Source organism: Aythya ferina, assembly GCF_964211825.1.
Source record: "Aythya ferina genome assembly, chromosome: 3".
NCBI lineage: Eukaryota > Metazoa > Chordata > Aves > Anseriformes > Anatidae > Aythya > Aythya ferina.
Genome location: NC_140298.1, coordinates 33,549,870 through 33,562,257, shown reverse-complemented (window position 1 = coordinate 33,562,257; position 12,388 = coordinate 33,549,870). Strand labels below are relative to the sequence as shown.

The window sequence follows — 12,388 nt, the reverse complement described above, 5'->3', positions numbered from 1 at the left end:
CCAGCAAGGCGAGATGGCATCTAGGGAGGGACGAGCTCAGGGATGCTCAGAAAGGCTGGGAGGCAATTAGAGGCTGATAGGGATGATCGGGCAAGCCGAAAACAGCCCCAGGGGAGGGTGGGGTGCCAAGGAAAAAGCAGGCGGGCACGCTTGCTGTGGGCTGGGCCGGCTCCCAGCACTCCAGCAGCTTTTCAGGACTAGGCTGGGTGTTCCCGGTCCCATTCAGCCACAACACAGGGTCCTGTCCTGCCCGTACCACCTCTTAGATTGCCTATTCTTCCCCCTTAACAGGCCTCAAAGCATTCCCCTGACTTGCCACGATAGTCGGCAGCTATCTGCCAGCACTGAAGCTCCCCTTACCACAAAGGATAAGGGAACACGGAGATATGCATTAGAGCGAGGTGCCGCCAGCGCTAGGCGGTGGGGATTTACAGGGGAGACATCCTGTCAGGCAAACTGGCTCATCTTTATTTTTAACAGCATTACAGCGTTAGTGGGTGAAAGGGAAGTCGCGGATGGAGCGAGATTTTAGCAAGCCATCTGCCGCAGCACCTCACCCAACCTCCCTCTTGAGGTTTGCTCGGCAGGCTCAGACAGAAACATCGCCTCACGGGCTGGAAACCGGCCCAGTGACCCTAAATAAAACAGCAGCTACAGGTGACAAAGCCCCGGACCACGGGCTGGTAGGGGGATTTTTGCTTTTGGGCATTATCGGCCCTGAAGCTGGCGGTGGGTACTCGTCCAGCCAAGGGCCACAGGGGAAAGGATGCCATAAATCACCTGAGGAGTTGGATGGATGATGGGCTGGGGCAAGGAGAGGGACAAACTGCAGAGGCACACATGTGGAGAGTGTCGGAGAGCCTGGGCATCACCCTGTGTTAGATGAGGTCAGGATGGTGCTTGCTTTTTTGGAGGTGCCTCCTCACAAGGCATGCTTGTTATCCTCATGCAGGATAACCGAGTCCCACCTCGATCTTTCCCTTGATTAGATAAACAGATCGATCTCCTCCCGTTTCTCGCCAGAAAGCTCCCTCCCCAGCCCTCGGATCCTTCTGCAACCCTCCTGCATTCTCCTCAATTTCTCAACATCCCTTTCTGAGCCGACACTGGATTTAGACGGAGTATTTTCGTACCCGTCTCCCCAGCACCTCCTACAGAAGCCAAGTCATATTCCCATGGCTACTGGCTGCTTCCTCGCCAGGTAGCTAACACGGCACGTACCGCTGCCGGCCTGGAAGGGGCCTCCACGGGTGATCTGGAGGGATGCTGCGCTTTGAGGCAGAGCCAGCTACAGCTCGTCCGTAACCATGCGTGCTATAACTCGGCCATGCAAGCTATAACTTGACTTTTTGCCAAATTGGTAATAAAACAAACAAAACAAAGCACAATACAAAACATTCCGCTGTCAAAAACCCACCTCTTCTGCTCCATCACCCCAGCCAACGGTGATGCCACCATCAGAGGTAATTTCCCTTGTTCCAGGTAAATTCCTGCCCTGTGGATTTCCAGCAACATGCTGCTGTGCATGCTTCAGGACCAAGAAGCTCCCTCTTCCATCGTTTCTTCCTCAGGCTAACCCAGCCCTACTTCTTCCCATCCTTCCTCCCATGTCATTTCTAAAGGCCTTAATAATTTCTGTCGCTTTCCTGGATGCTCTCTGCTTTGTGGACATCCTCCAAAGCGTTCCCTCTACATCTGAGCCTAGTCCTTCAGCAACACCTCACCCGTGACGGGGACAGCAGTGATTACTTCCCATCCCTTAGAGGTGACACTCTGAGCACACACAGCCTGGCACGAGGCCTGCCTCGCATTTTCCCACCCCGCAGCAAAGCACCAACCCACCCTGCTCAGAAACCCCAGCCAGGGTCTCCTGTCGGAGAGGAACATCAGACCTCCTTTTTAGCGTGACTTGTGGATCCTCTTGGGATCTCCTTCCACTAGATGTTTTCTGAAGGGGCTGCTCACCATGCAGAAGTTGCTTTAGCCTATTCTAAAGTACTCTCAGGTGGATTTCATAAGGCTTTGTCCCCTTGACCCCATCTCTAATTTACCTCAACAGCCATCACCTGTTCCAACCTGTGCTTGGATTCGCTTTGCACAATTAACTCCTCTACGTCGCTCATCACCCCAACCTTCCCCGCCAGGTGAAGACGGTTCCTCCTCACCGCCACCTTTCCCTTGTTCTCCTTTTCCTCCCAGCCGATGCCTCCCTGCGTCCACCACGCCGTTTTAGTGTCCGCCACAACTCCAGCTCCTTCCTCGCAGATTTATAACGCTGCCACTCACGCCGCCTTCTCCTCCCCGTGAGTAATAGCGAGCCCCTGGGCAGTTACCGCAGCTCGGGAGGCACGCAGTCATTTGTTCCCAGCTCGGTGCCTCAAGTGTGGAGAAGAGCCCGGCAAACCCAAACCACCAGCTCGCAGCCTGTCACCCTGGGGGAGGCGGCAGCCCTGCCAGCATCACCCGGGAGCCTCCAGAGCACAACGCTTTCACACAAAGGGAACCCAGCTGATACACACAGGGATCCAACCCTGGTAAGGTCTTCTCTGCCACCCCCAGGGGCTGGATTTTTGGTTGAAGAGCCTAGGTGTTATCAAGCCAGCTGCAGAGACCACCCCCAGGCTGTGTCGCTACCAGGCTCTGCTGGGACATCGGACAGAAGACACCAGCTGCTGACGACTATTCCAAGCAGCAGACGAGGCCTGCTGCCATCTGGGTTTCCTCTAAGTAACAGATAATGCCAAGATTGTCTCATTCCCTGGCTTCGAAGGGACCTGAGGCAGAGCCTACTGACGGCCCCAATTTAATTAGGGGAAGCTCCGAGGGCAGGCCAGAGCCCCGCTGGCTGCCACCCCGCAGCAGAGATCCGCAAGGGATTCAGCAGGAGCATCCCCCGAGGATGGTGTCAGAGCTCGTGGGAGCCTTTCTGGTGCTGCTGAGCCATCGCAAGCACACCCAGCTGGCTGGAACAACCCAGCAAGGGGAGCAAACGCCGCGGAGAAGCCCGGAGGAAAGCATCCAGCATCTCAGGCGTAGCCAGCGAGGCCGGGGCTCGCCGCGGCCGATCAGTATCTGGAGCAGAGGGCAGACACCCAGCTCCACGCCGGAGGAACACGAAGCGAGGGGGCAGTGCCAAGCACGGGCCTGCAGCCCCGGAGAAAAGCCGCTTCACGCTGCGAGCCTCGGCTCCACAAGCTTGGCACCGGCGTCACGGATCTCACCCTCCTTCTCTCGCAGGGCGCGTACACGTACGCACACGTTTGTTTTTATCCTCCCTTTGTTGTTTTCTGATTAATATCTTGCTAGAAGAGCCACCAGGCCCATCCCCTGAGCCCCCTTTTTGCTGCTACCCTGCGGCACGCAGCCTCCGTGAGAGCTGCAGGCGGAGGAGCCCCGGAGCAGGACATGCTCGGGGCAGCTCCTGCACGTCCCAGCCCTCTCTGGGTGGCTCAGGGTAGGTAAATGCCGCCTGCAAAATGCGGGAAAGGAGGAAAAAAAAAGGAGACAACTCCCGTTTCTCCCATTTCCAGCGGCTGTAGCTGTCACACTGACCTGGGGTGAAAGCGGGGAGCACGCTGGCAGCAAAGCGTTTTGCTTCCTGCCTGCCCAGCCCCGACAGGAGCCCGGGGAGCTGGGAGGAGGAGGAGCAGGAGCGCAGACAAAGGCGAGCCTTCCTCTGAGTCACGCAGCATCCCGGGGGACGCTCCTGCACCAGCAGTGGGGCCGGTCGGGGCGGCAGCACCCCTGCCCTGCTCCCTGTGGGGTCTCTGCATCCCTCTCCCTGTCGGTGGGCACCGAGTGCCACGGGAAAAGGGCCCTTTCTGCCCCGTTACCATGGGGATGGAGATGCGGCCGGCGCAGGGTGGGCATCGCAGAGCCACCCCAAGCCAGGTGCTGCTGGGGAGCCTCAGCTTCGTGTATAGGGGTGCCCACACCGGGGGCTGCTCCCCTCCTTCTCCCCTTTGTTCCCCCTCTCGGGGCAGCGGCGGGTGGATTAGGAAGAGGCCTCAGCAGCGCTGCTAAAGGATAGGAGACGGCTCCCGGAGGCGGCTCCGTTTCCCAAACATCCCCACCGTCACGTTCCCTCTCTGCACCAAAAAAAAAAAAAAAAAAAAAACAAACCAAAAAACCCCACGGGGGAAGATCGGGCCCAGCAAGCCCCATCCGCCCTGCCTCCACCAGCAGACCCTTTATATCCCAAATCCCCCATCGGGTCCGCAACAGACCCCGATCCGGCACCCCATAGCGGGCAGCACGGACCCCAAACGCTTCCCATAGGGATCAGGGGGTGAGGATGAGGATGGGGCATGACGGCGAGGGTGTACACAGGGTACAACCCCTGCACCGGGGCTGGGGGCTGCCGGTTCTTGGGAAAACGGGATTTGGGGTTTTACCTTTTGGGTGCATTTTCACCCCAAAAGGCGAGCCCGCAGCGGGAAGCCCCCGGAGCCCGCAGCCGGCATTTCCCAGCCGAGAAATCCGCATTTCCCAGCCCCAATCCCGGATATTTCCCCCCCCCCTTTCCCACCCCAACCGGGGCCACCGGGCCAGCAGGGCACGGAGCGGAGCCTCGCCGAGCGCCCCCCGCCCCAAAACCACGGCACCCCCGCGACCCCCGGGCTTACCGGGACCTGCACCGGGGACCCGAGGGGCTCGCGGCGCTGCCCGAGCCCTGCACACCCGCCCCAAGATGGCAGCCGGCGCCCCCCGCCCCGCAGCGCTCACCCGGTGCCAGGCGCGGACGGGCTCCGGGCTCCCCCCGGCCGCCGGGACCGGGACCGGGACCGGGATCGGGACCGGCACCGGGACGGGCGGGGAGGGGAGGGGAGGGGGCGGCTTCGGCTCCGCTCGGCAATCTTCGGCTCCGCTCGGCCAGGGGAGGGCCGAGGGGGCGGCGGCGCGCATGCGCAGCTGTGCTGCGAAGCGGAGGCCTCCGAAGCGAGGTAGGGAGGGAGGCGGGGGGCAGGGAGGGGGGAGCGCGCTGAGGGGGCTCCGCGCTGAGGGGGGGGAGTTTCGTGCCCTGGGAGGGGGCAGCGAGCTCGGCCTCGTCCCCCCCCGAGCCTCCCCGGGGGTTTCGGGGCGGTGGGGTGGGATTCCTGCGCCCTGACGGTGTGTGGCGGGGACTCGGGAAGTGCGGGCTGCCCGCCCCCGAAATGTGCCTGTGGGGGAATTTGGGGAGGGAGGCGGCGTGACGGGGCTGCCCAGCCCGCACAGCGCTCCGAAATGCACCAGCGAGGCAGGGCTGGGCTGCACCGCCAGCCCCACGGGCAGCAGAGCGCTGCTTGTGGGTGCTGGGTGCCTTTGGGGTGCCCCCTTGCCTTTGGGTCCCAGCCCCGCCACCCCTGCTGCCCTGTGTCCTCTCCACAGCTTAATATCCTGCTGGTACAATAGCACTAATCCCCTGCTATTTTAGGCTGTGAACGTGTATAATGGATTAAGGTGCTCGGCTGCTGGAGCAGGAAGAGCCCCAAGTGCTTTTGGGACTCCCGGGCCCTTAATGTATCAACAGTAAGTTTTCCCTTGCAGGTGTCCAGCCCTTCTTTACCTGCCCTTCCTGGCTGCGGGAACGGGGTCAGTGTGTTGCCCTTGCGAGCTGTTAACAGACATACCTGTAATGAGCTGCCGTTGGTAACGTGGATCAATAAATGCCCTGTTTAATAGCTAATCCTATTCATAAACGGAGCCCGAGAAGCCTTAATTCCTCCGCGAATCTTGGCCTTTCTGCCTGTCATTAATGCACAACCAATTATGCCTGGGTAATGAATATCTTGTGTATTTTTAACACGCCCAAGCCCTTAATCACATCGCTTCCTCTATGAGGAGGGCCGTGGATGGACCGAGCCCCGTAGCTCCCAGCTGGCTCTCGCAGCTCACCCTGGCAGACATCCTATAAATAACCCCCCAGCGCCAGAGCTGGGGTGAGGTGTTTGCGTGGTGTGCCTTGCCTTGATTTATTTCCCGTGTTTTAGTGATGGATGACAGACGCAGTTCACATCCTTGCGGTGCCCAGGGCAGGCCTATTTCGGTCTCTGAGAAGAATAAAGGGCACGTGGGCTCCCGCTCTTGCGCTCTTCAGCTCAAATCGCTGCTCCGAAGGTGAGGAGTATTTCTTCCTCTTTCATTTGGTGCGTTTGACAGCGGGCGCTGGCTGCTCGGCCTCAGCACAACCGCTGGTTTTCCCTGTGGCCAGTTGGAGTGGATGAGTTCCCAGCAGAAGGAAGGAACAGAAATTACCGAACGATGGCAGAACTACAGATCTTGGTTTGGGACCAGGGAGCAAGTGTCATTGCCACAACTTCTCATGAAAAAGGAAAGCGATACTGGCTCGCCGGCTAATAGCACTATTTAAAAGTACTTTTATTCTAGGATGCAGGCGAGGTAAGAACGACATCCCGACTGGGTTTCAGGCTATGCACCGTTGATGAAAAGCTTGGTCGGAGCCACTTCACTATTTCATCGGGTGTTCAGACAGATCTTTGCAGTGCTGCCGTGAGCGTGCTGATAGTGCAGGTTCATACCGAGTGCTGTTGTGAAGCACATCGGCGTTTTTTGCTGAAATGGAAGAGTCTTTGCTTGTCCACGTCTCCTGGTGTTTCTCTTCAGATGTTCTCACTTGGAGCCAACGCACGTCAGGGTCGCCAGACAAGGGAGAAATCCCAGTCTCGTGTTTTGCCACATCCCCTCGGTCCAGCATTCGTGCGGCTGTGCGATGAGGCTGCTCGGGGTGCTGATCCTGCTGAAAACAGTTCCTGGTTGACACACGTGCTGGAGCCAGCACAAGGGAAGTGATGGACACGTGCGCTGTGGGGACACGGGACTCCTTTCTTGGCATTTCGTGCCCCGACGTGGGTTCAGAGGCAGTATCTGGAAGGTGTTCTTGCTTCCTGTGGTCTCCCTGAAGAGGTCTGCTCTCGTGTTTGCATGTGGATTTCGAAAATGGTGCGTCTGGCCTGCTCCAGTTACCTGGGATGAAGTTTTCCAGAATTCTCCTTTCAAAAGCCACTGCAGCCTTGCAGTAAATAGAAATCACTCCTTTAATCTCCTGGGAAAACGATGAAGTTGGTCGCTTTAGTACGGCACTTGAAAGTGGTGCAGTGGGTAAACAATTGGCAGAGGTTTGAAAGTGGTAAAGAGTTTCTTTGTTGAGTGGTGTCCGGACTTGATGCGAGCCTGTTGCACCAAGTGGGGTAATGCTGAAGGGCCCTCGAGAAGGGAATGTTTGCTGTAGGGATTACTGCATATTTGGACCCAGCGAAGTAGAAATTGTGTCACCTCGGTGAATATTGGATGCGCCAATTCCTCAGCCCTTTCTGAATCTTGCTCTGACGTCTGTGCGAACTTTTAACCGGTACATGGGGCGGAGAGAAGCAAAGCCAGGTTCGGCTCTCAAGAAGTTAGGTCCCTCTAACTGCTCCTGGAAGCGAGGTGCTGCGTAACGCCGCTCTTGCCTAGCGTGAACAGCTCCGAAGCTAATCCTGCCTGAGCAGGAGGTTGGGCTAGGCGACCTCCAGCAGTCCCAGCAAGGTAATTCCGCGGTGAGGAGCGTGGAGGTGACTAAGTGGGAATTCCTCCAAATCTTCCTGTGCTTGAAGGTTAAGGGGATGTCCTTGCCATCCACCCCAGAGCACTGAAACCCCCTGGGAGAGCCGCCTTTGGAAGCAAACCCAGGGAGCACGGGCTGAGCGCAGCCTCCTTGCAGAGCCTGGTTCAGACCCGCTGGTGCGAGGCAGCTGCAGGGCTTTCCTCTCTGTAACTGAGAGCTCGTGTGGCACACGCGTTGTGGCAGAGTGAATGACTTCGGTGCCCTTCAGAGCTTGGTTTGGTGCTAGCTCCTCAGTGCAGGGGGAAACAGAGGGCAGAGGATATCAATTGCCTGCTCACAGCCACGGGACCACCAAGGCAGAGCTGTGTCTGGCCGAGGAGAGCCTGGAAGCAGAGCCAAACCATCATCTGCTCATTTCTGGAAGGGGAGCCGGCCTGTTACAATAGCTGCAGGTGTGATTCACTGCTCACAAAGCCCCTTGCACCCTTGCATGCTGTGCGCGGTGCCGCAGATGCATTCTTCCCTTCCTTCCGCCCCGAACCTTCCTGCAAATTGCAAACGTCCTCCCTGTTTACTCAGCTCCTAGCAGGATGCTTCATCCCAAACAGTCACCCGTACAGAGTTTCTCAGCCGGTGACACATCTTAATGCGCCGAGGAATAATTCCTAGCAGTGAGGGGGTACTGAGTCATGTGGAAAAATAAACAGTCCTCGGACACTTTGTGCTGCTGCTGCTTCTGCCCGTAGCTCTGTAACTTCCTTCGAACCTTCACTGCTGCCACAAGGTAGAAACAAACCCTGGCTCCTCCCGGGACCGGGTGGTGAGGTGACCATGGGGAATGGAGGCTGGGGGCACGGTGGGCTCCCCAAAAAGCATCCATCAGTGACAACAGAGCGGCCAACTCACTGCTGCTTGCCTAGTTCTAGAGGGCTGCAAGGCCTTGCTGCGATGCTGGAGGGTTTAGGAGCAGTATTACAGCCTGGGGTTGAGTTTCCCGCAGGGAAACAGGACACCCAAGTGCAGAACGGGGACCTGCTGTCCTCCCTGCCGACGAATGCAGCCTCTCTGGGGTCTCGTTCAGGAGAGGGAACGGTGCAGGTGATCTCTGAGCAGAAGCTCGGAGTCATTCGGAGATTTTCTGCCCCACAGCAATGTGGCTTTGTCAGCAAATGACCTCAGGCTTTGATTATGGCTGATCTCTGTCCCAGACCTGCCCGGGTGACAGGTGAGCTGGCTTGTCAGGTAGCTGAGGAAGCTCGCCTCGCTCGGGGAGCGCTGCTGCAAAGTGGCTGTGGCGCAGATCCCCAGGGCTTCTTGCCCAGCTCTCAGGTAACGTGTGCCCTGTAGGACAGCTGCAAACCCCAGGTTAGCAAACACTGGGGAAAAATAAAAAGAATAAAGAGAGAGTGAAGATGTAGCCTGGCTTTTTTGCTCGGTTGTAGTGAGAATAACTGAGGCTGTGTCCCTCACAAGGCTCTGTGGTTGTTTTTTCCCCCCCCAGTGAAGTTAGATCGCCTTTATTTTAAAAGATAAGGAAACTGTTTTACAACACGCTGCTCTGGAATTTGGCCCTGTGCTCATCCGAACTGGCAAAGGGAGATGAGAGGTCAATGTGTTTTTAACGTTTAAGCAGGAGAGAGGCAGAGCACGTGCTGGTTACGCTGTGGAGGGCCAGGTAAGCATGGTCACAGCAGCAGCTGCAGCCACAGAGATAGTCGCAGCTCTACCTGGGCTGGCCTGCAAGAGGTCGGGATCCAGATCCAGGCTGTTTCCTCCCCCTGCCTGGGTCTGCCTGGCAAAGTGATCTGGGCTCAGATAAGCTGCAGTGACTGAGCACTGAGCGTGCAGGCTGCTCCCCATCAGTCTGACAGAATGAGGTTAGGGAGCAGCTCGGGATGCAGTTAGGGAGGAGGGTGCGGTACGGGCGGAGGTGAGCCCTGTAACCCAGTTCTGCTGCAGCCAGGGCGCTGCTGCCTGGGGCTGCGTGGGCACCGTAAAGGCACGGGGAGCTCTTCCTCCTGGGCAGGCTCTAAACAAGGCTGCTGAACACCTTGCTCGTCGAGCATCTTGCTTGTGTAAGCTCTGGTGCCGCTCTGCAGGGTGTCTCTGGCTTTTTACCTCTTTTATAGGTAACGTTGGTAGCTTTTGCTGGTCACTCCACTCTCTAAACTAGAAGCTGTTCACAGCCAGAATGCTCAAACCTGTTTGTTGTTAACCTGCTTCGCAGTGCACAGAAGGATCTTCATCCCTGGGCACAGAAGACTGCAGTATGGGGTTAATAACCCAGCTTCATAGTCTAAGTATCCGAATTATTGTCTGCTGAACCTGGCAGAGGCTCTTGCTCTGCTTTGTGGCACGCTAACGATGCCGTTAGCGTGCTGTGGGCTGTGGATTGCAACGTCTGAAGAGTTGCTGAGACTCTAGTGTGACATTCCCATGCGGAAAAGGAAGTGAAACGAACACTGTGCCATTTCCAGGATTCGTAATTCTCTTATTTCTTCCACAGGTCGTGTTGCCAGAATCCAAATGGCCCTCTTGAACAGGCAGCTGGGTTTTTCCTTAACCCACCTAAGGAGCGCAGTCAGCCAGCGTCACTTCAGGTAATTTTTCAAATCCTGCTTTTGTTTCCTTGGGAGAGTTCCCTGACTGAACGAGATGCCATGAAGTAGATCAAGAAGAACACAGAGTATTTCTAGTTTAAAAAGGATAATATAGTCAAAAAATAGCGTAGATGTCTCTTCGCAGGTTGTGCAGTGAGCCCAAACACAACAACAGATGCAGGTTCCTGGCAGAAAGAACACGGTCTGAATTCTGCATTTTTCCTGTGCTGGGAAGGAGGTTTTCAGGCCTTAGATGGTGATGCAGAGGCCTGCAAGCAGAAGATAAAAGTGCTCGTGTTTCTCAGCCAAGTGCAAAAAAGCAACAGCCAGCCCCTGCTGATGTCAAGCCAATTACGTGTTTAAAATTCCTCCCGAGTTTATCATTTCTGCTCTTTAGAACAAGAATAACCTGAGAAATGATTTCCTTGTACCTTAACACCGTCCATTTTGCTATTTTTCTTTAGGTGCTTGTTCCAGGCTCAGTGCATTCAAAACTTGTTAAATTCATTTACTTCTGTTCTCCAGTGCCTTGCACAAAAACTAGACCCTCATCCTGCGGTACACTCCAGCATTTAGCTCCCTGAAGGGCTTCAGTCTGCAGGGTGAGAATAGTCGTTCCTGTGACTGTGGTCTAGAAAGGGGATTAAGAGAGTGCCCAGGGCCAGGTTTTGTTGTAGTCCCAGGAGCTACTGCTGCTTTGTAGCTTTGATCCTGCCTAGATTTCCCCTTCTCCTTCCTGCAGCAGCACTCTTGTCCCTTTCCAGCTTCCTCCTGCCTTCCCTGCTATGCAGCCACAGCCTGGCAAGCGGAGCATGAAGTGCGATAAAAGAATAGCTGCTCCTGGAAGGGAGGTTGAATTATTTCTCAGCTTATCCCTGCTGCTCCCAGGCGTACTCAAAATCAGATCTACCGACTCGGTACCGTTTAGTGTGTTCCTGTTATTCCTCGCTCCCGATAATCGCACGTTGCAAGCAGATAGAGAAGATACTGCTGCTCTCTGGGTGCCTCCCACATGGGGAAGGTGAGGATCTCTTAGATTCTAATTGGCAGCAGCTTAGCACAGCCACAGCAGGACCTCAGAGGTCTCACTGCGCGCAGAATAAGGTGAGAGCACCTCATAGACTTCACTGAAAAGATTAGTCAGAAAAGTCCTTACTGCTGGGGAGTGTCTACAAGATGGAAAGAGCTCGTCTTGAATCTTAGCTTCCTCTGGGCTGTTTCTGGCAGAAGCAATCACTTTTTTTTTTTGCTTGTAAATTGAACTGAATCACCCACAGTTGCTAAAAAAAAAACCAACAAAAAACAAACAACACAACAGTAAATGCAAGCCATCTTTTAGTCATGTTTCAGAGTAGAACGGTTGTTTTATGTTTGACATTTAGTGAAGAGTGTGCAAAGCTCAAAGTAGCATCTGGCTTTCAGAGAGCGCACTGAATGCAGTAGATGTGTCACCCGTGTGGTATGTATATGTTGCTGGCGTCTTCTGAGTGGTTTGTGCAGTGACAAGATCCTGCTGCTGGGTTTGCCCTTGCTCCCCAAGGGTTATTGGGGAGGTATCTCTCTCATTCTTTCCTGTTTTTTCCCAGTATCACCGCAGCATGCCAAGCAATACAGAAACTTACTCGTGTGCGAGTGGTGGACAACAGCGCTTTGGGGAACACGCCGTACCACCGGCCACCAAAATGTATCCACGTGTATAACAAGACTGGAGTTGGCAAAGTAGGAGACAAGATTCTTCTGGCTATCAAAGGAGAGAAGAAGAAGGCTTTGATTGTAGGGCACAAGATGCCTGGCCCTCACATGACGCCTAGGTTTGATTCTAACAACGTGGTACTCATAGAGGACAATGGAAATCCGATAGGGACTAGAATAAAAACACCCATACCGTATACCCTGCGACAGAAAGGAGAGTTCTCCAAAGTATTGGCCATTGCCCGCAACTTTGTGTGAGGTTCTTTCATTTTCCAAAGAAACATTTCTGGCGATCCCATTCAGGTTTTTTAATTCTGCAGCTGTTCCTGGGTCTTTCACCTAAAAAGGTGAAGTGTGAAAAAGCTGAGGTTCATCACCTGTTTGTGAATTGCAAACAACTAATTTAAGTATTGAAATACCTTGTTTTTCTCCCAAAGATGGGTGATTTGTTTCATGGAAATGTCTGCAGTATGTTTGGGAAATGCTCATTCACTCTCACTGTTCTGGTGACGTTACTTTGGACTCTAACCATTAAAGTGAGAACATGAAAATC

At 55.2% G+C, this 12,388-nt stretch overlaps 2 protein-coding genes across 12 annotated transcripts in view; one reads left to right on the top strand and one right to left on the bottom strand.

The window, feature by feature from the left end:
* Positions 1-4,826, bottom strand: part of TMEM63B (transmembrane protein 63B) — a 25,252-nt gene extending 20,426 nt beyond the window's left edge. For 3 of the 6 annotated variants that reach the window (XM_084514455.1, XM_084514460.1, XM_084514461.1), the window contains exon 1: positions 4,726-4,826. The gene's annotated coding sequence lies outside the window, so the exon portion shown is untranslated. Of the gene's footprint in view, positions 1-1,842; positions 1,981-4,625 lie in introns of those variants that run through there. The other 3 variants (XM_084514456.1, XM_084514458.1, XM_084514457.1) reach the window with 3 other exon arrangements.
* Positions 2,130-12,388, top strand: MRPL14 (mitochondrial ribosomal protein L14). Of its 6 annotated transcripts, none has more exons than XM_084514463.1 (3): positions 2,130-3,248; positions 10,050-10,143; positions 11,730-12,388. In XM_084514463.1, the coding sequence occupies exons 1-3, from the start codon at positions 2,738-2,740 to the stop codon at positions 12,091-12,093; spliced, it is 969 nt and encodes a 322-aa protein (XP_084370589.1). In that variant the 5' UTR covers positions 2,130-2,737; the 3' UTR covers positions 12,094-12,388. The 6 variants fall into 6 exon arrangements, with proteins under 6 accessions (XP_084370589.1, XP_084370594.1, XP_084370591.1 ...); XM_084514468.1 differs by lacking the exon at positions 2,130-3,248 and adding an exon at positions 4,248-4,288; XM_084514465.1 differs by lacking the exon at positions 2,130-3,248 and adding an exon at positions 4,841-4,943.